The sequence below is a fragment of the Myotis myotis genome, unplaced genomic scaffold (genome assembly GCF_014108235.1).
Source record: "Myotis myotis isolate mMyoMyo1 unplaced genomic scaffold, mMyoMyo1.p scaffold_m19_p_9, whole genome shotgun sequence".
Taxonomy (NCBI): domain Eukaryota; kingdom Metazoa; phylum Chordata; class Mammalia; order Chiroptera; family Vespertilionidae; genus Myotis; species Myotis myotis.
In genome coordinates, this window is record NW_023416401.1 from 63,374,033 (window position 1) to 63,398,561 (window position 24,529).

General features: G+C 49.5%; 1 protein-coding gene and 1 long non-coding RNA gene across 2 annotated transcripts in view; one reads left to right on the top strand and one right to left on the bottom strand.

Annotated features, from left to right (window-relative positions):
* The first annotated feature begins 4,020 nt into the window (after positions 1-4,020).
* TMC2 (transmembrane channel like 2) overlaps positions 4,021-24,529 on the top strand; it is a 49,769-nt gene continuing 29,260 nt past the window's right edge. The window contains exons 1-6 of the mRNA XM_036321748.1: positions 4,021-4,267; positions 9,025-9,337; positions 11,802-11,954; positions 19,445-19,535; positions 21,483-21,564; positions 21,927-22,033. Of these exons, the coding sequence (XP_036177641.1) occupies positions 4,201-4,267; positions 9,025-9,337; positions 11,802-11,954; positions 19,445-19,535; positions 21,483-21,564; positions 21,927-22,033 (813 nt within the window). The 5' untranslated portion in view covers positions 4,021-4,200. The remainder of the gene's footprint in view (positions 4,268-9,024; positions 9,338-11,801; positions 11,955-19,444; positions 19,536-21,482; positions 21,565-21,926; positions 22,034-24,529) is intronic.
* On the bottom strand, positions 11,266-12,687 carry LOC118662830. The gene is made up of 2 exons (XR_004969904.1): positions 12,486-12,687; positions 11,266-11,868 (listed from the first exon to the last, which is right to left on the bottom strand). It is a non-coding gene; the product is annotated as an uncharacterized LOC118662830 (long non-coding RNA).

The window sequence follows — 24,529 nt, forward strand, 5'->3', positions numbered from 1 at the left end:
CATGTCAGTGAAAAGAACAGCTAACGAGGGCGTGAGCAGCCCATCCCTGGAGGATTCCTGCCGGTGAGACCCCCGCGGTCCTCTAGTGGGAGGGCTGCAAGGAGAAGGCAATACGGTGCACAGAGATGTGAAACCAGTGCAGCAAGAGAAGCAGGAGGTGGGATGACCCCAAGACACCGGTGTGGTTATTCCTCTCAGACAAGGTTCCCCCCTCTGGTAGGAACATGCTGCCCAAAGCCTTAAAAAGTATCACTTCAGAGTGGAAAGCCAGCCTGAATGGGCTCAGCTGCCCAGCACAGCCTCTGAAAGAGCTGTTCATGGGTCCTGGCTCGGGTTGAGTCCGGGGGGCTTCCCTGCTGACAGGTAAGCAGAGTTTCTTGGCTGGCACGGCACTAGCCCTGGGATCTTCCTGACAAAGAAGAGGCAAGGCCCCTGCATGGCTACCACAGGCACACAGAGGTATGATGGAGAACGTGGAGCGAGGGGAGATAAACCAGGTCCAGGAGGACCCGGAGCATGCAGCTGCCTGCCCCCCACCCCCACCCCAAGGGTAGGCAAGCGACAAGCTCTCCATTACTGGTGTTCTCTGGCCTGTGCAGGCGCCTTTACCTGCCTTCATACATTTCAATCCCTCACAAGTCCCAAGAGGAACCTCTTATCCCCATTTTCCAGAAGAGGAAACAGAGGCTTGGGAAGAATAAATAACACGCATAAGATTATGCAAAACTGGACTGATTTCCAAGCTCATGTTCCAAATCGCTTCCACAGGCTGTGGGGGATCTTACCCACCACCCAGGTATGTGCCCGGAACAGGAATGGAACCTGCAACCTTTTGGTGGACAGGACGATGTTCCAACCAACTGAGCAACCGGCCAGGGCAGGATAAGAGTTTTAAAATATCAATGTCATTCTCTTTCCTCACTCCTTGAGCAAATAGCTCAAACCCACAAGACCTGTGCCTTGCAAGACCCCAGATCCCTGCAGATGGGCCCCGCTGAGATGAGGACAGACTCATTTGCCTCCAACGTTCCTCATGCTCCCCTGAACATGTACGTAGTTCCGGGAGCATTGGGATTTATATAGATGCCGTGTGACAAATAGAGCAAAATACTCTGTGTTCAGTGTTTGACTCCCTAAGTGGATTTGGAATCCCATACGGGCTTTGTTGTGAGAGAGAAGAACTTTCTTAATTCCCCGGATCTCCCCCTTCGGGCACCACAGACCAAAACCCACCAGGGTCCTCTGCTTTCCCCCCTGATGGTGCCCTGTGCCTGCCACTGGCTCTGGCCCTGTGGGTGCTCCTTGTTCTCTGTGGGAAGCAGGAAAGTGGTGTATTCCTTTGTGCAGACAGGGCTGGGGCTGCAACACGACGGAACCCTCCGGAGATGAAGGTGGGTAGGAAGCCTTCCTCCTTTCACAAGAGAGAGCCAGGAAGGGCAGGGCCACGAGCTGCTGTGAGGGTCCTCGCTCATCAGGGGACCGGGGAGGGGGTGGGAGAGCTGAGAGCGCCCTCAGCAGGAAGCCGCTCCTCATTGCTCTGGGCAGGCAGCCTGCTGCTGCCCAGCCTGGGGCCCTGCAGTGGGGTTGTCCAGCTGGGAGAGGGGCCAGCTGCAGGCAACCCAGGGCCCCAGCTGTAGAGGGAGAGGACAGAGAGTGAGAGTCCCTCGCTGTCCTTGCACCCCGGGGCAGGAACTGTCAGATCAGAGGGAAAGGCAGGTGACAAAGAGAAAAGTTTTAAAGCTGGAGGGTTGTGAGTGCATTTCAGAGGCCGTCACATGTGGTGGTTCCTTTGCCCCTGCCCTTCACCAAGGTCTCCAGGGTCTCCCGAGGGTTGGAGGCTGGGGCTGTCTGCGACACCCACCGGAGACTTGCCTTGGGGCAGGTTCTTAATCCTATTGTGTCAATCCTATGGTGAGAGCCTTAGACATTGGTCAGAGCATTAATTTTAAATCCGGAAGATAAAATACTGAGATTACAAAGGAGACCAAGGATCCTGAAATAGGTATCAAATAGTTTTTAAGAATCTGTCAGATAATGACACACGTGCTTCCTAATAATTAAACAGAAGATCTAGTGGCGGGTCTGTGACTCTCATAATTTCAAAGCAGCGATCAGCATACGTGATATTTTGAGGCAGTCCCAACAGCTTAATGTGCTATGAAAAATCTGACTTCTACTGGGAACAGAATCACACGTTCTTAGGGAAATGCTAAATTTCAGTTAGAGGACAGGAAAAATAAAAACGTGATGTTTCCAGACCCACAAGATTCCATCCACGGCTCTCAGTTCCAGGCACCACCCGTTAGGAGCCCCGCCCTTCGGGGCCTGTGAGCCTCCTCCGGAGTCTACTCTGAGGCTCTGGTCATGGTTTTCAAAGCAGCCAAAGCTGCCATCTTTGAAGCTGGGCAGCAGTGGGCAGCGCTGCCATCGGTGAGCAGGAAGCAGGGTGGGAACGGTTCACTGTGGGCTCAGGACTCCTTACATCAGGACTCCTTACATCAGGATTCAGAGTGCAGGGTCCTGGGCCCTGCCTGACTTCCTGATGCCAATGCCCAGGGGCGTCCTGGGAATCCGTGTTTTAAACAGAGCCCTGGTGATCATTTTCACAAACGTCCTAGAACTTCCCTGGTGCCTGGTTCCAACCAGGGACGGGATAGAGGGAAGGGCCCTGGGGTGCTCCCCACACCTCCGCTGGCCCCGTGCAAGTGCAAGTGGAGAAGAGCAGCAGCTCCGGGCCCCTCTGTTGTAAGTGATGCCTGAAAGGTGAGGCCACGCCGTCTCTCTCCAGGGAAACCTGAACTGAAGAGTGTGTGGCCGGATTGAAGGGCTCCGCTCCTTCCTGCCTCTCTCCCACACCTCACCTACCTCCACATTCAATCCCAATCAAGCCGCAGAGCCCTGGCTGCCCTTGGGCCTAGGGAGGGAGGTCAGCCGCCATGAGGACAGGAAACCATCCCAGGCTACAGGTGTGTGTGGACCTGCAAGCCCCCTGAGCCGAGTGGGGGCCCAGCCAGCCCTGCTGACCATGAGCCACCGGCCCCAGGGCCTGGGGGAGGAAGGTGAGTCTGTCCTCATCCCTGCGGGGCCCGCCCCCAGGGCTCCTGGGAAGCCGCAGGGGACAGGGAGGCAGAAAGGATCTTTCAAGACACAGGGACCTGGTTTGAGTCCAGGGCCTGCCGCCTGCATGCTGAGCAACCTCAGGCTGGTTATCCGACCCTCCCTGCCTCAGCGGGGACATGAAGGCAGCCACCGTCCCTCCAGGACTGTCGGAGGGATTTTAAATGACAGGTGCAGAGTGCCATGCACAGCACCCGTGCTAGCGCGCTGAGTGCAGAGCGAGCAGCAGAGGCCGGCAGAGCCCTCCGCGGTCTTTCAGTCTCCTGCTGTCTTGGTCAGAGTTGCCTTTCCTTGGCAGTCTGTCTGTCTGTCTGCCTGGGGCAGGGAGCTGTGGGGATGTTCTGACCTCATGGTTTTTCCAGGGTGTCGGAGAAATGTCAAGACTGGGGGTCCCAGAGCTTGTTAGTAAAATACTAGGAATGGGAGCGGGTTCTGGGCTGAGGCAGCTGTGAACCGGCGGAGGGTTCCCACAGTGAAATGGGGGTGGCCCAGGGAGGGGGCCTGTCCAGAGGCCATCCATTCACCTGTCCATCTCTTACAGCAGGAGGTGGAGCGAGAGGAAGGTCTAGGAGCGGCTCTCCAGGCACAGGTGAGGTGGTGATTCGTTCCCGGGAGCCTGCAGTGCACACTCAGGCTGGCAGCCCAGCCGCCATCAATTCCATCCTCCTTCCTCCCTTCCTTCCTCCCTGTCTTTGTGAGGAACTCCCCAAGCAGAAGGCTTAACTGGAGAGGGGGCGGATGCTGCACAGGGAGGGCCTGCCCGCAGCCCCAGGAGTCAGGAAGACGCCCAGAGTTGTGACACTTTGAGATGAGTCTTGGGAAGCAGTGAGCACTCACCAGCCTGCGGGTAGGGTGGCGTCAGGACTCACACCCAGGCACAGACTCCAGTCGCACACTCTTAACCTCCACAAATCCCAGCAGTAGTGGGTGCTCATCCTCTTCTCATCCAGAATGTGAGCCACGAGGGCTTGCCCAGAGGGAGTGGCCTGCTCTGAGGACCTCATAGGCTGGAGAGAAGACCCTCCCCTGCCATTAGGAGGACAGAAGCCCTGCCCACAGGGTGGCCGTCCTTCACTTCATACCATGAGACGTGCTGTGGATGCGATGCCATTTTCTCCTCCTCGCATCCCAGTCAGGGCCCCCCTTGCAGGTGAGGAAGCAGAATCTTGGGGAGCAATGGTTTTGGGGGGTGGGAGAGCTCTCCCCACCCCATTTTGAAGGGAAGGGACTTGTTCTGGCCCCCACCCTGGTGCACAGTATGTGGGGGAGCTGGCTCCAAGGTCCACCTCCTCTGTCTCCTCTGCCAAGTTCTTCCCTCTTGTCACCCATTGTCCCCCACTGCCTGGGGCCTGAGTCCTTGGTGAGGCAGCTCCGTGACAAGGGGATGGGCAGGGGAGCCCGGGCTCTGGGCAGGAGGGAGCCGGTGTGAAGGCACCACTGGCATCTCAACACTCCAGCTGCCCCTTGGTCACTGTCCCTCCTCCCTACCCCACCTGCCACCCCATCCAGCCCATAGCTCCCTGCAGAGACATGAGAGCGAGCATGAGAAAGTGTGCCTCGCTGTGGCCGGGTGAGGGAGGGCCAGCTCCACTCCTTGTCTGCTGGATGCTTGGGTCTGGTTCTCCACAGTCCTTCCCCTTCTGCACCCACCTGGCTCCCCTCCACCCGGCTCAGTGCTAGGGCTCTCCTGGGGTCGCAGCTGCGGCGACAGGCACAGTCTCACCCTCCTCTCATGTCTTTGGAGGGAGAGGATTTGTTTCTGGCTCCATCTCTCCTCCAAGAGGAGAGCATCTACAAGACAACCCATCTCTCAACTGGCTGATCCTGACCAGCTTCCTAATGTGGATGAATTATTATTATGACCAAATTATCTTTCTTTACGTTGTCTTACCCCAAACCCTTTTCCCCCAGGAGGTGAGAAGGAGAAGACACGGTTAGGGCAGGACTGGGCGAAGAGAGCTGCCTGCCACACACACCATGTGTTTCCTGTCTTCGAGTCTGTAAATAGCACTCAGTGTTTTCCAATGTGTTTATTTACACCAGCGATCTCATAGGTCCCTGAAGCGACTGCAGCAATTGGGAACCACGTCCCAATGGGGATTGTTGTCCTGCTTGATGCCTCTTCCTGCCTTCACAGCAAGTGAAACAAACATGCTCACAGGGCCTGCCCTGCAGTGACTGGGAGCCAGTGTCCCCGCCCGACAGCCTCTTCAGTGCTGCTAGCATGACCCATTGATGCAGGCCACGACCTGCAAAACACACTCCAGTATCACACCCTCACCCTTCGGATTTCAATCCAACTGCCCATGGGCATGTACTGTTTTCTGAGTAACCCTACTCTCCACAGTCCCCGCGCCAGCACGGGATCTTACCCGAGACTCAGCTCTGCCTCGGTAACCCATGCCCAGACCCCTTGGCATTTCCACCAGGGCCCTCAATCCCCCATTTCCTCGGCTCACAATCCCTCCACCGTTGACCACCACCCCCTCTCTGTCTCTACCCCTTTCTTCTCTTGGCAAAGTCCTGTTCATCCTTCAAGATTCAGCATAAACATCAGTTCTTTGAGAGGCGTTTTCAACCCTCCCAATTATAATTCATGACTCTCTATTTCCATGGCCTCTTTCTTTAGTACACCATTTATTTCTCCTTTTTAAAAGCAAAATACGTTGATCTAATTTATTGTCAAAAGCTGGCTCCCTAAGTATGAAGAACACAGCCTGTTGATAAGACAAAGCTGATGTGTTGCTTACAGGCAAGCTTTGGCACTGTCTCAGCGGGGCGGGGAAGTCAGAATTTATTGAGAATTGAAAATTTGATTCAAGGCAGGTCTTTCAAAGTGGGGGCTTGTTTGGGATTGGGTAAGAATTATGATAGACCAGTCCACAATAAGTAGCAAGGCTGGGATTTTGAGGCAAAGCTTTCAAAGAATCTAAGGGTGCAAATTGTCTGTGATGCATTTCATTGAAGAGGTGATGGATCTGTGGGAAAATCCTGTAATGAGCCATTTGCCTGGGCAGGAAATTCCTGGAAAAATACAGCCATGCTAATGAAGACAGGCATAGCACAAAGTCATCTTCATATAGACACTAACGTGTAGTTTGGGCTCTGTGTCCAGGCTGAGCATGGGGTACATGGTCTCAGTTCTCACTCTCACCTTGTGGTCACTCTTCAGCCTGAGCGGATCAGTTCCAGATGCACAGAAAAGGTGCAGAGAAAACAGAAAGAGCCCCCATATACAATCTTCTTTCCTTCCCGCCCCCCCCCTCCCCCGCCACCCAGATTCCCCTATTTTTAGCATCTTGCATCAGTGTGGTGCATTTGTTACAACTGATGAAGCAATATTAATACCTTATTATTAGCTAAAGTCCACAGTTTACATTAGGAGTCACTCTTTGTGTTGTCTGTACAAATTTTGACAAATGCATAATGCCATGCATCCACCATTACAACATCACACAGACTAGTACACCCTGAAAAAGATGCTCTGTGCTCCACCTAGCATCCCTTCTCCCCTCCCCCTCCACTCCTGGCAACCACTGATCTTTTTATTGTCTCCATGGGTGTTTTTAAAAATATTTTTTAAATCCTCACCCAAGGACATGCTTTTTTCTTATTGATTTGAGAGAGGACGGAAGAGAGAAAGGGAGAGAGAAAAAAAACATCCATGTGAGAAAGAAACATCGATCAGTTGCCTCCCGTATGTACTCCCATCGGAGATACCCACAACCTGGGTATGCGCCCTAACGGGAATCGAACCCACAAACCTGCCACCTTTTGGTGTGTGGGATGATGCTCCAACCAGCTGAGCCACACCAGCCAGGGCACTGTCTCTATAGTTTTGCCTTTCCCAGACGTCACATAGTTGGGGTCAAATAGTTCATAGCCTTTTCAGACTGTCTTCTTTCACTTAAGAATATGCATTTAGCCCTAACCGGTTTGGCTCAGCGGATAGAGTGTCAGCCTGCGGACTGAAGGGTCCCAGGTTCCATTCTGGTCAAGGGCGTGTACCTTGGTTGCGGGCACATCCCCAGTAGGGGGTGTGCAGGAGGCAACTGATGGATGTTTCTCTTTCATTGATGTTTCTAACTCTCTATCCCTCTCCCTTCCTCTCTGTAAAAAAATAAATAAATAAAATATATATATATAAAAAAAAGAATATGCATTTAAGGTCGGTCCCTCTATGTCTTTTCAGGGCTCCATAGCTCATTTGATCACTGAATAATATTCTGTTGTCTAGATGCACCACAGTTTACCTTTCCATTCGCTTATTAAAGGACGTCTTGTTTGCCTCCAGTTTTTGGCAATTATACGTAAAGCTGCTGTAAACATTTGTGTGCAGGTTTTTATGTGGACCTAAGTTTTCAGTTCATTTGGATAAACCCCTACAAGTGTGACTGCTGAATTCTAGGGGAAACCTGTGTTTAGCATTGTAAGAGACTGCCAAATTGTTTTCCAAAGCGGCTGTAACATTTTGCATTCCTGCTAGCAATAAATGAGAGTTCCTGTTACTCCACATCCTCACTAGCAATTCATGTTGTTAGTCATCTAACAAGTCATTCTTGGTTTAATTCATAGTTCCCTGAAGACATATGATGTTGGCTTCTTTTTTATACCTATCTGCCATCTGTGTATTTCTTTGGAGAGGTACCTGTTGAGATCCATTGCACATTTTTAAATTGAGCTATTTTCTTATTGTGGAGTTTTAATAGGCCTTTGTAGACTTTAGATACCAATTCTTTTCAGATATGCGTTTTGCAAATGTTTCCTTCCAGCCTGTGACTTGTCTTTTCATTTTCTTTCTTTTTTATATTTTTATTTTGTTGTTGTGTTGTTTTTCATTTTTTAACAGTGATTTTGCAGAGCAGAACTTTTTAATTTTAATGAAGTCCAGCTTGTCCATTTTTTCTTTTAACTTATCCATCATGCTTTAGGATTCAAAATGTCATTGCAAAACCCAAGATCACCTAGGTATCCCCTTCTGTTATCTTTGGGGAGTTTTATCTGTTGCATTTTACATTTAGATCTATGATCCATTTTGAGTTAATTTTTGTGAAAGGTATAAGATCTGTGTCTGCATTATTATTATTATTATTATTATTATTATTATTATTATTTTGCATGTGATGCAATGTCCAGTTTTCCAGCACCATCTGGTGAAACATACTATCTCCATTGAACTGCCTTTGTCAAAGCTCAGTTGGCTACATTTATGTGAGTCTTTTGCTGGCTCTCTATTCTGCTCTGTTAGTGTATTTGTCTATTCTTGCACTAACACCACACTGTCTTATTATAGCTTCATAGTAAACCTTGATGTTAGATAATGTCTGTTGACCAATTTTGTTCTCCTCCTTCACTATTATGTAGGCTATTCTGGGTCTTTTTGAGATTATTCAAACCAGCCATCCCTAACCCTGCTTACTCTACCTCATCCATTCCTTCCCTCTGGAACTAGAACAAAGGCTCTCGCCCACATTTCCCCTCTCCCTCTGCCTCCTGACTGAACCTGTGGCCTGCTGCTCTCACCTCCTATCCTTTCCTTCATGCCAGGCAGGGGCACATGAGGGGCAAAAGCCCTGGCGAATGAAGCCAGCTGGGTCCTTCCTGTCTCAGTGATCCAGCCTTACCAAACAGAGGCCCAGGCTTGGCCTTGACCCTGGGAGTCAGGAGATGATTCTGCTCTGAGTCCAAGGGACTGCACACCGAGAAAGAAGAAAGGCATGTGCCTGGACCTCCGCCTGAGGATAGGCAGGAGTGTGTAGAAGTGCCAGCTGGTCAAAGGAGGGAGACATCAATTTTCACCCAAGACCAGAGGCTCCAAAAGAGGCCTTTGGAGCTACCAAGCTCCAAGAAGCATCTTGAACATCTGATTTCTCACAGCTGGGACCTGTCTCTTTCCTGCCCCTGCAGGTGACAGGTCTGGGAGGAGACCCTCCAGGAAGCCGGCCCCCAAAGCAGAGGGTGTGACAGGCAGGTGCGGAGGCCCTGCTGGCCAGGAGTGGGCCAAGGGCAGCCCAAGGCCAGACTCCCCCCAAAGGAAGCAAGTAGAGCACAAGAGACACCGAGAAGAGCTGGGGAAACAGAAGCGGAGCACAGCCCGGAGGACCCGAGAGGGGAGGAAGAAGAAGAATGGGAAGGCTTCCCTTAAGGAGCAGAGAGCATCCCCAAAGAAGGAAAAGGAGGTGCCGAAGAAGGAGATGTGGAAGCAACTGAAGAAACGCAGGTGTGTTGTGACTGATTCAGGTGTGTTTTTAGTCGTGCTTTCCCTCTTCTGCTGATCTTTCTCCCTCTCCTGATGAGGACCCCCCCCCCCTTTACAAACAGGCTGCCCCTGCTCTCTTCTCCTGCTTCTACTTGCCTCTGCCCACCTCTCCGAATCTGGGGCAGAACCTGGGGGGAATCATGGCCATCCAGGTGGAGTGGTCACTGGGCACGCGCCACTCAACACCTCATCTCACACCAGAGCAAGTGGAAGCTCCGAGTGGGGAGGGGAGGCTGCAGGGTAGGACAAGACTCCAAGTCTCCCGATTCCAGCAGGTGACTCGCCACAGCTCTTGCAGAGGAGCTGACAGAAATGAACAAAATTGGATTTAGGACTCATAGGAGGCCTTTAAGTACACCATTTCCCTGATCTGGACCTGTGTCCTCTTCTGTGAAACACAGCATTGATCTACAAGACCTTCAAGGGTTCCACCAGCTCTGAAGTTCGAGGATTTGGGGTTTGCTTCATCTGTTTTGTTTCCTTTGTTCATTAGCGCTAGCACACGTGGGTTGATGAACAGAACCAGCTTACAGAATTGACAAGTCAAAACTTGAGTTCCATGTTTTGCTCCCAATTTTGAATGGACAGCTCCCTCTCTTCGCCTCCCCTTTTTGCATTGTTCACTTCTCAAGATGTTTGAAGAATCCCTGTTGGTAATGGGCGGGAGGCTTTTGAAACAGTGGAGGTATTAGAATTATGGTGAAGTTGACACTCCTTCCCCCAGTTTCCAACAAACCCTCTTCACCCACACCCCCAGTCATTGTCCATGGTGCCTTTCCACCTTTACAGAGATGGAACTCAGGCCCTCAAACCGGCCACTGATTCCTCCTGTCACCCATGTCAGCCCTCCTTGGCTGTTAGGGCTTTTGTCTACTGTCTGGTTGTCCCTGGACATGAGCTAAGCGGGTAAAGGATGAGTAGTGCCCTTAACAACTTAAAGAGAACTTGAATGCACTGTCAATGGGCCTTGGAGTGTTCCAAACTTTAGAGGGAAGTTGCACCATCCTAAACGGACCACCAGTGTCTGGATGGCAGATGCAAAGTAAGGGGTACAGACCAGGACCCATCCATGCCCATGGCAGGGCACAGAGAGATGAAAAAGCCTCAGCTTTGTTCCCCACAGACTAGTAGGGGATATATATATATCTATAAATATATATATATATATACACATATATATATGTATATATATATATATATTTATTTATTTATTTAAGAGAGATAGGGAGAGGGAGAGAATCATTGATTGGCTGCATCCTGCATGCCCCCTACTGGGAGATCAAGCCCACAACTTGGACATGTGCCCTGACTAGGAATCGAACTGTGACCTTCTGATCCAATTAAACCAAGTTGATCAGATTAAATCAAACTCAGCTGCGCATCACTGTTCTTATGACAGAAGGAGGCGGTGAGGAGCACACACAAGAATCTGGATTCTGTGGCAGCTGAGCACATAGTCCTGTCCATGAGAGGCTGAGGGTCATCACACGACAGGGTGCCCAGCGGAAAGCTCTCTGCAGCAGTGTCATCCATACAACAGCAGCCAGCCCCATGCTGGGCACTGGGAATGTGGCTAGTGTGACCAAGGGACTGAATGTCCCATTCAATTTAATTTTAATTGGATGCTAATATAGAGCTGACCCAAGAGTTAGTAAATGTACTTAACTTGGACAGACAGATGTAGTTTTGAAATCAATTTTACTTTAAAGCCAAAGCATTTCTTTAAAAAAGACAAACTTTTGTCGATGCAGATGCAAATGTCAAAAGAAAATGACATTCTGCTACTTGCTTCATTTGTTGGGAAACTTTTAAGTATGTCTCAAAAAATTGAGGTACATGAATCTACTTTTTTCAATTATAAATTTTATGAAATTCAAATACAGATCTGATATGTTTAATGAAAATTTAATGTCTGAATTGACAGGCACTGTGAGCGCAAAACGAACACCAAACTTTGAAGACAATACAAAAAGAATGGAAAATATCTCATTAATAATTTTTATATTGATTACATATTGAAATTATAATTTTTAATATATTGGATTAAATGAAAGGCATTATTAAAAGTTAATTTTACCCATTTCCTTTTAGCACTTTAATGGGGCTACTAACAAATTTAAAATTACAGTATGTGGCACACATTGTATTTCTATTGGACAGCACGGTGCTAGAGTCTGGTATGTGGGGAGGACTCGGAGAAGTAGAATTTGGGGAGGCCTTCCTCCCAGTGCCTTGAGCTACAGGACAGAGCTGCAGGCCTCTTCTACAGGAGGCGGGAGTCACTGAGGGGTTCTGAGCAGGCGCAGGCCTGCTAGGGTGGTCAGAGCTGCGAGTGTCTGGTGCACAGCCCACCTGTCTGACTATGGGCTCCTCTGATCCCACACACGCCTCCTTTTCACTCTGCTCTACCCTGGCTCTCCTCCAGATCACCCTCCTTGGCCTCCAGCGCCTCTGCTGGGGAGTCTCTGTCTGAGGAGGAACTGGCCAGGATCCTGGAGCAGGTGGAAGAGAAGAAGAAGCTCATCACCCACATGCGCAACAAGCCCTGGCCCATGGCGAAGAAGCTTACGGAGCTCAGGTGAGCAGATGGTCGGCCAGGGCCTCTCACCGTCCAAAAGCTCCGCTCCTCCTGATGGGCTCCAAGGCCCTTCCTCCTCTCTGCCCCAAGGGGGTTTCACAGGAAGGGGATTCACCCTCCCACTCTCCTTGGCCCCCTCTGTCCCCAGCATGAGCACAGTGCTGAGGGACAGGGGAGTTGCCCTTACAGCCAAGACCAGCGTGAGCCGGGACTGTTGACTGCGACTCTGCTGTTTGGCCAGCAAGGAGCTGGGCCAGGCCAGAGAGACAGAATCCTGGTGCTCCTGCCTGCACCCCACCCTTCCAGTGCCTGGCTGCCCCTTCTGTCTCACACCCACCCCTTCTGGTGGCTTCTGTGCTTCCCTCGCAGCCCAACATAGACACGCCTTCTTTGGGGGGGCTTTCTGCGACCCCCCGCCCCCCATCTCAACAGACTCAGACCTCTCGGGTTTTAAGCACCCAGAACCCCTCCATGGGTAGCACACTCACACTGCGGAGAGAGAGCAGGAGGGGGCCTGTCTCAGCTACTCACGTGTCCCGAATGCCTAACACAGGGCCAAGCTTTCGACGATGCTCCATGAACACACACTCCTAAGTCCCGTTTTCAACTCAGCCACTTCTCCGGTGTCCATATGACGGCTGGCACACCAGCACTTTATGATTCTTGAGTGTCTACTGCAGTTTTGAGATAAGAACAGGAGTCACATTGCCTAACTTCTGGTTTTCTACTAAAAAACTCTCATCCATACTTACCATTTCCCGTAAGTCTTTCTTCCATGTTTCTGCCACAGGGCTGGGGCAGAAACTATAGAGACATTTTCCCCGGCTCCTCTCACACCTAAGTTTCTTTCTTTTTTTAAATCTTTATTGTTGAAAGTATTACATATGTCCCTTCCCCCCCCCCCCCCACCAACCCCTTCCAGCCCACCCCTGTCCCCCACCTCAGGCCCTCACCACCCCATTGTCTGAGTCCATGGGTCATACATACATGCATACAAGTTCTTTGGTTGCTTTCTTTCACACCTCAGTTTCTTCATGGCTCAAGTCAACTGCCTCCCCGTCTATTATGTAGAACAATTTGGCAGTTTTATTTTAACTCTGCTTGCCTCCAGCAGGCATAGTAAAGATGCTGACTGCACAAACCCTTACAGGCCCTTACAAGGGCCCTGGCAGAGCTTACTCACTGTCCTGCAAATTATTACATTGTCTCCCACGCAGCTGCAGGAACATGGCTCCCTGGGGTGCCTCCAGGCCAGGGCTGGCCCACAGAACCTTCTGGGGTGGAAATGCTCTAACAAAGTAGCCACCTGTGGCTCCTGAGCACTTGAAAAGCAGTTAGTGCTGTTACAGAATACCAGGCGACCAAAAAAAGCCCCCCCAAAATGTCTTATTTTCCCCATCAGTATGACTGAGAAACTGCATTTTTTAATATTAATTTATTTAAATTTAAATCATCATGCATGGAGCAAGATGAACACCGGATTTGAAGACAATACAAAAAGAATGTGAAATAAGTGATTAATATTTTATATTGGTTACATATAGGAATTGTGAATTTTTAATATGTTGGATTAAATGGCTATGATTTGGGCTGTAGGTACTGCTCCGGGCAGTGGTTCTTGTTTGTCTGAGTCTCTGCTTCCTTCTCCCTCAGGGCCGGGTTCTTCCTCTGTTAGTCAGAGCAGCACAACCATCTGTCACTCCAACAGAGCCTCATCCCCACTCAGGTGTCAGCTGAACACATCTTTTATTAACAGTGGAAAAAGAGCACCTTGATGCTTATGGAAATGAGATCCCCAGCTGGCTGGATGTCTCAGGGGCCATGAAAATCCCCCAGGGCTGCTCAGCTGCCCACGGAGAAGTCTGACATCCCCCCCAGGCAGGAGAAAGAGTTCCCACCCTTGGTGGGGGTGGGAAGTGACTAAGTCCTGAAAAGCTGGAAAGAATTGTCTCTTTCACTTGCTCACTGGGGCAGGTCTCCCAGCGAACAGTGGTCTCCCCCCTCCAGACCTCCTTCCTTTCTCTCCCCTCTTGCAAGACTCCTTATCCCAGACTCATACCTAAGGCTCCAGTCTCTGGGGCTCCACTCCAGCCAGTGCCTCTTCTAGGTTTCTGCTTTCTACCAGCCCACGGCTACCTCTACACACCTGCAAGACTCGGACCAAGTGTCTCCTCTGCAATGAAGTCCCCATGCCCCTCTCTAAGGCCCCTCCCCACAGTCAGGCTCAGTTATTAACGGCCACTCTGAGGCCCAGGCACCGCCCCTCATTTGACTGGATGCTCTTGTTTGCAGAGCCAAATCTGATTCATCTTCTAATGTTCTTCCTTTTATACGTAGCCAACATGTGCTGAGCACTCCCTATGCGCCAGGCCCTGGTCTGAGTGCTGTATGTGTCCCAATTCATTTAATCCTCACCACCACCCTGTGGTGTAGGGGACTGCTATCATTGTCCCCATTTAATGATGAGCAATCTGAGACACAGAGCAATCGAGTAAATTGCCCAAAGTCACATAGTGAGTTAAGTGGCCTGATGAGGATTTGAACTCAGGAATCCTGGCCCTAGAACCTGCCTTCTTACTTTGTAATCACCTCTCCAGAATTACTAGACATTCTAGAATGCACGCCTTTGCCCTGTATGGTTTCCTCTCCTGGTGGTGAACTCTTCAATAGCAGGTAGCATTCCCGGACTACATTCTCTTTTTTTAGAAGCAATGGTGTGGGGGCCCTAGCCTCTGGCCCACTCGGGCAGCTGGCTGGCCTGGGCATAGTTGTTGTAGATCATCAAAAAAGAACGGTGAGGTCTGAGGAGCCATAGCAGTGAATTGGGGCAAGCCTGCCTTCACACCTCTGCCACATCTGGGTGGCTTTGGCTGGCTAATCCCTCTCAGTCTGGTTTCCCTTCCTTAACCTCTCTGAGCCTCACACTCCTCATTTGTAAAATAGGAATAATAATATCTACCTCGTAGAGTTTTTCTGACAAATTCAAAATATTTATTTGAAATGCCCAGCACATAATATGCAATTAATAAACAGTAGTTATTATTATTAAAACTTGGATATCTTTGTGCCAGACACCATGCTGAGCCCTGGGAAATAAGGATGGGAACAAAGATGAATCAGAAAAGGCATTATTAATGGACATGATTAATAATGATACACGATGGGCTGCAATGTTGGCAAAAGAGCAACTAGTGCCCACAAGTCAGGGATGTTTGCTTTAATCGTAGCAAAATTAATCAGATGTTTTCCTCAGCTTGCTTTCTTCTGAGAGATGAAGAATTCCCCTTCCGGGAGGATGGAGTAGACATACCCACTCAGTACAACCAAAACCTTGAAAGTTTGCATGTAAAACAAACTTAAAAGACTCTGTAAGGTGCAGAGATGAAGGCAGACTGGCTAAGGACCTCAGGACCAAAGAAATGCCAGGGCATTGAGTTCCAGGATTTCTTTCTTTCTTTTTGCCTATGTAGCCAGGCTGGAGAAGCTGGCAACCCAGCAACACCAACATATACAAAAAATTCCCGAAGAAAAGCCTGCTCTCTCTGGCCAATGGACCAGAAAATGGACAGCCCGGCAAGACAGAAAACAGTTAGACAACAACAACCCTATTCCAGCCAAACCCCACAAATAAAACAGCAGCCCCACCCCCACCCCTAGCAACAGAAGTCAGTGGGGGCCGGTTTGGCTCAGTGGTTGGAGGGTCAGCCTTTGGACTGAAGGTTTGCAGGTTCAATTCCAGTCAATGGCATGTACCTTGGTTGCAGGCTCGATCCCCGGGCTCAGTCGGGATGTTTGTGGGAAGCAACCTTCAATGTGTCTCTCTCACATAGATGTTTCTCTCAGTCTGTCCCCCTCCCTTCCATTTGCTCTAAAAAACCAATGGAAAAAATATCCTCAGGTGAGGATTAACCAAAATATACATATATAGCTAAGTGGGGAAGCCTAGGTTTCCTTCCTTGCCAGGTTATGACATGGTGCCCCCAGGAGGTATCAGAGAAAACTGAGTGGGGAGCAGGGACTTTCATCCCCCCTCACCTTGGGGAGAGAGTGGGCAGGAGTGAGCCCGCCCTCCTCCCATGGTGTCAGTGGAGGCCACACGGAGAGTCTGGACTTTTACCACCACGTGGCAGGAACAAGGACTTTTACCACCACGTGGCAGGACACCACGTGGCAGGACACCACGTGTCCCTCCTTGTTAGGATGATGTGGGTGGAAACCTGGTGGGGAGCCTGAGCTCCCACTCCAGCTCAGCAGTAACAAGGAGTCCTGCCCAGCCCTGTGTCTCAGAGGAGGCGAGTGAAGGACCTGGACTGCCACCTGGGTAACCAGGCAGCATCCCCTTCACCTACTGGAGCCGTGTCAGAGGACGCCTGCTGAAACACAAAGTTGGCATGAGATCCGGGGTCTCATGACGTAATCCACCAGATGTCCAGACCTCAGTTGAAAATCACTCGTCACAGCAAGAACCAGGGAGCTCTCAAACTGAATAATAAAAGCCCATCAACAGATGCTAATACCGAGATGACATAGATGTTGGAATTATCTGGCAAGGATTATAAAGAAACTATTATATTATGAACACATGAAGCAAATGAAGAAATAGAAAGGCTAAGAAAAGAAATAGATATAGAGGAACAACTAGAAATTTTAAAAAAACCTGACACTTCTAAAAACTCAATAATTGGGCTCAACAGCAGAATGAAGAGAACAGAGTTAAGTAACAGCGAAGTTGAAGGTAGAGCAAGAGAAATTACCCAACCTGAACAATAGAGAGAAGATAGTCTGGGGAGAGCGTGAGCAGAGCCGCGGGCACCTGTGAGACTGTAACAAATGATCTAATGTCAGTTCTTCTCCAAATCCCTTGCCCTGGATGTGAAGGGGGAAAGTGGGTCCCAGAAGAAGAGGAGGAAGAGGACGGGACCAAAAACGTCGTCAAGGAAATAATGACTGAAATTGTCTCAAATGTGGCTTTTGTCCTTCGTTTGAAAGGACACTGCTGACAGGGAGGGGACAGAAACACCCTAGGGAAGTCAGCTTTGCAGTCATGGGGAAGCGCAGGGCAGGAGCCAGTGTTTGCATAAGCCAGTCCCATCTCGGCAAGGAAAAACATGATGGTCTGGCTCACAGGGGCCATGTGTAAAGGCGTTCACTGTAAAAATGTTAGCTTACCGTGTCCATCAAAAGTCTTTTTCTTTTAACAAGAGAAAGTAGCCAAATTTTATACATATGTATGTATGGGAACCTCGCATACAGGAGAGAGTCCGAGACCCCACATGCACAAGAGGCTCCTTCATCAAAATGATTAAATCAGGTGGCGTCTCCACAGTGAATGATCCTCAGAGTTTGCACCCCGTGCTGAGCCCTCTTCTCCTGAGGGCTTCCTGGGGGTCTGGGCACAGAGTATGGGCGAGGAGAAGAAAAGCATTTGCTGCTGGGCTCCAGAGAGCTGGCTTTCACTTTTGAGAATCATCACCTGAAGTGCCCAGATCTTAAAAGTGGGCGTGGTTAAATTCAAACTCCAAGTGCTTACAAGTCTCTGTCCACTCGTAGGATAGAGAAAGAGGACAAAAGTATGGATTTCATGAAAATGGTTCTTTGGTGTCTCAGTGATGTTGGTAGTCACAGACAAGTCACTGCCTTGAGGGGGTACAAGTTGCTAATCTCATTGTGGAGCCTTGACCCCAGACAGCCCAGCTTTTGAGCCTGGGCTCAGCTAGGCAGTCAGCCTCCGTCATACTGATACACCATGGAGTCATCCTAATAAAACCAGCCTTGGCATTACTCCCAGGTTTGAATGTGACTTTGACACGTGTCTACGGCCCGCACTTACACGTTAGAGATGGTGTAGGTTTGTAGAGCAAGCAGTGGGGGCTGTGGCAATAGCAGCGAGACCCACAGCTCCACCATGCCTCTTGCATCCACTCTGAAATGAATTTCATTCTTTATCCGCTTGTTTGGGTTTATCCAGTAGCTGCTGATAAATTGGTTCTCAGCGGAGGGAGAGGGGGAAGGGGGGAGCATGCTCCCACCATGGCCAATTTCAAGGTACCAACAGTTCAACAATTGGTCGGCCACGTCCCTGAATAGTTAAATAGGTTCACGGGAGCCGGTCCTCACCAGCTCCAGCACACCACCCCAGGGTATTTAATGTAGCCAACCTTCCCTGGATGTTCACTCACTCATTCAACATTCATGCACTTCACAAATATCTCCTGATTGCTGCATTGTTTTCTGTTGTGAGTGTAACAAACGACTACAAGCTTAACAGTGTCAGACAGCACTCGTTTGTTAGCTCACACTTCTGTCAGTCAGAGGCCCAGCACAGCGGGGCTGGATTCTCTGCTCAGGGTCTCACTGGACTAAAATCAAGGTATCAGTAGGGCTGCAGTTCCCATCTCAGGCTCTGGGTCCTCTCCCAAGCTCACTGGTTTGTGGCAGATTCATTTCCTTCTCTTGGTTTTCATGTGGGGCCCCAGCAACAGAGAGTCAGAGATTCTCCTGCTTCTAATTTCCTTAACTTTCTCTTCTGCCACTTCTCTCTGACTCTTCTACCTTCCTCCTCTGTTCTTAAGGGCTCACGTGATTACATTGGACCCTTCCAGATAACCCAAAATCATGTCCCTATTTTTAAAAAATATATATTTTATTGATTTCAGAAAGGAAGGGAGAAGGAGAGAAAGATAGAAACATCAGTGATGAGAGAAAATCCTTGATCGGCTGCCTCCTTCATGTCCCCCTCTAGCCCGCACCACCCCCCCTCCGCACCTCCCCGGCACTGGGGATCGAGCCTGCAACCCGGGCATGTGCCCTGAAAAGGAAGGGAATAGAATAGTAACCTCCTGGTTCATAGGTCAAGGCTCAACCTCTGAGCCATGCCGGTTGGGCTATGTCACATATATATATATATATATATATATATATATATATATACACACACACACACACATATATATATATATATATATATATATATATGAATTGATTTCAGAGAGGAAGGGAGAGGGAAAGAGAGAAACATCAATGATGAGAAAGAATCATTGGTTGGCTACCTCCTGCATGCCCCCTACTGGGGGATGGAGCCCACAACCCGGGTATGTGCCCTTGACCAGAATCAAACCCAGGACCCTAGAGTCCACAGGCCAATGCTCTGTCCACAGAGCCAAACCAGCTAGGGCAGCTATGTTCCTATTTTAAAGTCAGTAATATTATACCTGCCAAATCCCTTTTTCCACTCATGAATGTACCACCAGGGGATGAAGGTCATGGAGGCCAAAATTCTGCCTACAGGTGCCTACCCTATAGCAAGCACTGTGCTTGTATTTAGGAAATTTCAGGGACTGAACAGACAAAATACCTTTCATTCATGAAACTTGCATTATACTCCACAAGCAGTATAAAAACACAGCTTTCCACCACATAGACACCCTCATAGTTCAGATTTCTTTTGGTTGGGTGTTAATTCCTGCCCCCGCCTTTTTTTTTCCAACCAGGGAGGCCCAAGAATTTGTGGAGAAGTATGAAGGAGCCTTGGGAAAAGGGAAAGGCAAGCGACTCTACGCCTACAGGATGCTGATGACTAAGGTGTGTGATGCAGAGGCTACAAACTTCTGAACTTGGGTGACTATCACAGGCACCTCCCAGCCTCACCATTTGTGTCCAGTTCCCCCAGAATCCTGAGCGTGAGGTCCAGTTGACTATATAGCTGGTGAGCAAGATGACAGTCACAATGAATAACCCAGCCCCGGGGCAGCAGCTACCATCTCAGGGAGCTCTGTGGAAGGGTGTGTGAGGTCTTCTCCTGCCCACACCCCCTCCCCCAGTTTTCTGATTCTCTAAGCCAATGTAGGATAGAGAGCTTTGATGCAGAGCTTCTTCAGGCCTCCCTCTGCCTCTGCTCCCCCTCTAGGCATCACTTTTCAGGCCAAGATGCCTACAGCCTTGAGGGGCTGTCGGATGGTTGCCAAAGACCAACTGGCAGGCTGTGTCTCCAGGGGACTCGCTTGGCAGCGTTCATTACCCCTACTGGCCTCAGCCTTGCAAGCCTATATTTTGTACTGATGTTATCAGCACCCTGAGAGGAGATCCATCTTGGGGGAGGACGCACATTAATAAAGCTTATGAGACTGATATATAAAACCAGATACGGGATTATTAATTCACAAGGAGAAATAACTGATACAAGAACTGGAAAACCTGAAGTCCACATCAGCAATGCCTTTTTTCCCCCCCAGTAGAGTTAGTTCTATGGAAAGCTAAACCATAATCCCAATTCCAATCTATTAATTTACAATGAAAAATTACTGCCATAGAAACCAAAATACTGAGAGTCCAGGTAGTGGGCAAATGCTCTCCTCATAGACAGACCTACACAGGAAGCCAAATAAGCCAGAGATGATTTCTGAGCACAGAATCAGAACTAAGGGAAGTAGGTGACGCAGTGGGACTGAAGTGCGTAGTGTCCTCCACCAGCCATTCCCCACAGCCCTCCCTTCCTGTCTTAGGGATATCAACCAGTCTTATCCCTAGGAGCCCCCCTTCTCCTCTCTCTCTTCTGACGGATGGTTTCCTTCTTTATTAAGTAGTCACCCAATTAGGAGATGGTCAAAGCCTTCAGGTCTGGAAGCCTGTTTGATTCCTTCAGACAAACTTTCCCTTCATCCTTAGTGAATTTACCAAGGAAAATCTCATTTCCTTCATGAACAAGTTCTTAGGAGGCCTTTGTAATAATAGACACTGGTCTGAGGAGCTTCTCCCTACTACCTCTTTGTTGTTTTCTATGAATTTTTTAAATTCCAAATGGATTTATTTCCAGGGGCTGGGGTTGTTGGAAAGCAGCCCTCTGAAGAGTTGACAAATGTTCACCCAGCCAGCAGACAGGCAGCTACTGAGGTTTCTGACTGGTACAAACTCTGAGTATTGGAGCTGGGAAAAGACTGTGAAAAGGGGTGTGATGCTTTCCTTTTCTTCAGAAAAAAAAAAACAACAAAACCAAACACAAACAAAAAGCAGGCTATTGTTTGACCAGGAGAAGAATGGGAAGCCATGGGCTGAGGCCTCTACCAGTCCCATCAGCTTCGTGGTTTAGCAACAATTCCTATCAGATTTAGGCACTTGGCTGTCTGCAAAGCGTGCTGTGAGAGTTGTGAGATTTCTTTTTTCCACTGAATTTCTGTTTTAAGGTAAAGGAAGCTGTATCTAAAGCTTGCTAACCCATTTGATTCCCCAAATCAGAAATTCTATACAAAATTTCTAAATTCATATATAAACTGTTTAACCTGAAGTGTTATCAGCCCGGTAGACAAATGCAAGGTATTGTGTTGCCCTGGCTTCTCTCTCACTCCACACCTGACTTAAAGCGAAGACTTAGCACCCACCTCTGGCAGCCTGGGCTCACCGACTCCAAGGGGGTGCCTCACCCACATGTGACCTCATGTTGACATGTCAACATCAATGTGCACCTCCAGCATGCCCCTCCAAGGCCCAAGGCAGCATGTTAATGAACTGAGGGTATTGCCTGTCTAATTTCAGAAATGGATCAAGTTTAAGAGAGACTTTGATAATTTCAAGACTCAGTGTATTCCCTGGGAAATGAAGATCAAGGACATTGAAAGTGAGTATCTTAGTGTCACTGTTTTTAGCTGGTTTACTGAAGTGTTTTCCAAGGGCTGGGATTGTGTTCTTGTCCCTCTGATTAGACTATTGGAGATCCTGTTGTACTGGGAAAAGAACGGGCTATGGACGAGCTAGACAAAGATTTAAATTGTGTTACTTCACTTTCTGATTCTGGGAGGTTAGGCAGATCCACTAAGCCCAGAGAGCCTCATGTTACTTATTTAGAAAAAGAAAATGGAGGTCAGGATGTCCACGCCACAGACTGATGTGAAAATTGGATCCATCACACACAAAAAGTGCTCAATAGCGTTAACTTCCTCCTCCTGCAACCCTTAAACCTCCCATTGTTTCTCTCTCCAGGTCACTTTGGTTCTTCAGTGGCATCATATTTCATCTTTCTCCGATGGATGTATGGTGTTAACCTTGTCCTTTTTGGCTTAATATTTGGGCTAGTCATAATCCCAGAGGTAAGAAAGAACTTCGTATGTCTTTGGATAGTATTCAAGCTTATCATAACCACCATCTTCATTTATATTAAGTACTCTCTGTTTTACAAAGAATCAGTCATTCATTTTAGATTCTATACTCACATCAGTTGCCCAGATAGCTCAGTTTAAAAAGGAACCAAAATATTTCTGAATTAAGATGTGGACTCTACATTTTTCTACCTCTCATTTTAAGATCAGTGGAAATTAATATCTCAGTGAGTTTTCTTCTTTTACCCTGAAAAAGAGAGAGAGAGAGAGAGAGAGAGAGAGAAGGAGAGAGAGGGATAGAATGCATTATATCATAATTATTACAGAAAAAAAATTGGATTTGACTAGTGCTCCTCACTATTCTTTCAACTATTATCCTATTGTGAATATAGGTAGGTCCTTGCCTGTCAATGAGCAATTGAGAAACAAAAGGACTGATGTGAAAATTGGATCCATCACACACAAAAGGTGCTCAATAGCGTTAACTTCCTCCTCCTGCAACCCTTAAACCCCCCATCGCCTCTGGTCCATTAAGCATCAAACACACGAATTGCTATAGTCCTGCCTGAGCTGTTTGGTGCTGGTGCTGGGTACACAAGTGGATTTACTTCAGAAACTTTCACGTAACTGTCTGCATTTAATATTTTCTTCCTTCCAGGTGTATTAATGGGTTCTATGATAGTTTACTGACCCCTATTTTGCTATAACTGGTTCCATGAGACTATGGAGTCAATTCTATCTGTAGTCACATCCTTGGGAAATTTTTCTGCATTGTCTGTTTATTAGGAAATTAAAAGGATTTTCATGTAATGTGAATTAAACCAGATTAGTTGGAAATGGTTGATGGTGTGTTATAATAGTGCTTAGTAGCAAAGAAATGTTACATCTATAATAATATCCTATCTAATAAAAGAGAAACATGGTAATTGGCGTACGACCGCTACCCTTCCCATTGGCTAATCAGGGCGATATGCAAATTAACTGCCAGCCAAGATGGCGGCCGGCAGCCAGGCAGCTTGAAACTAACATGAGGCTTGCTTGCTTCAGTGATGGAGGATTCCAACATTCCCCGCCTGCCTTGCTGGCCTCTGAGCTGGCAGTTTGAAACATAGTTACAAAAATAGAAGCTAAACAAAACCCCAGAAACCAGCTTTCAGCTAGCCGGGATCTCAGACCTGGAGTTGATACAGAGTTTCGATTGTAGAACCTAAACAAACCAGATACCTGCTTTCAGGAGCGGAGGCTTAAGAGCTGGAGCCTCAGAGCTAAAGCTGGCTAAGAATAAAAAGAAAAAAAAAGAAAAAAGGAGCAGTTGGGAGCTTCAGTCCCAGCCTGAAAACAGCCCTCAGCCCCTCACCCAGACTGGCCAGGCACCCCAGTGGGGATCCCCACCCTGAAGGGTGTGTGACCAGCTGCAAACAGCCATCATCCCCTCATCCAGGCTGGCCAGGCACCCAGTGGGGACCCCCACCCTGATCCAGGACACCCTTCAGGGCAAACCAGCCAGCCCCACCCATGCACCAGGCCTCTCTTCTATATAGTAAAAGGGTAATATGCCTCCCAGCACCAGGATCAGCGGAGCCGCAAGGTCTCCCGGCACCAGGATCAGCATGACAGGGGGCAGCGCCCAAACCCCCTGATCGCCCTGTGGCTCTGTGTGTGACAGGGGGCAGGGCCACAACCTCCCTATCGGCCCTGCTCTGTTCCTGACAGGGGAAGGCACCCCAACCCCCTGATCGGCTCTGCTCTGTGCCTGATAGGGGGGAGCTCCCCAACCTCCTGATTGCCCTGCGGCTCTGTGTGTGACAGGGTGCGGCACCCCAACCCCCCCACCCCACGGGCCCTGCTCTGTGTGTGACGGGGTAGAGCCATAACCTCCCCATCGGCCCTGCCCTGAGTGTGAGAGTGGCGGCGCCCCAACCCCCGATCGGCCCCGCTCTGTGGGTGATAGAGGGCGGTGCACCAACCCCCTGATGGGCCCTGCTCTGTGCATGACAGGGGGGAGCTCCCCAACCCCCTGATGGGCCCTGCTCTGTGCATGACAGGGGGGAGCTCCCCAACCCCCTGATGGGCCCTGCTCTGTGCGTGACGGGGGGGGGGGCTCCCCAACACCCTGATCGGCCCTGCTCTGTGGGTGATAGAGGGCGGCGCCCCAACCCCCTGATGGGCCCTGCTCTGTGCATGACAGGGGGGAGCTCCCCAACCCCCTGATGGGCCCTGCTCTGTGCGTGACAGGGGGGAGCTCCCCAACCCCCTGATCGGCCCTGCTCTGTGCGTGACAGGGGGGAGCTCCCCAACCCCCTGATGGGCCCTGCTCTGTGCGTGACAGGGGGGGGCTCCCCAACACCCTGATCGGCCCTGCTCTGTGGGTGATAGAGGGCGGCGCCCCAACCCCCTGATGGGCCCTGCTCTGTGCATGACAGGGGGGAGCTCCCCAACCCCCTGATGGTCCCTGCTCTGTGAGTGACAGGGGGGAGCTCCCCAACC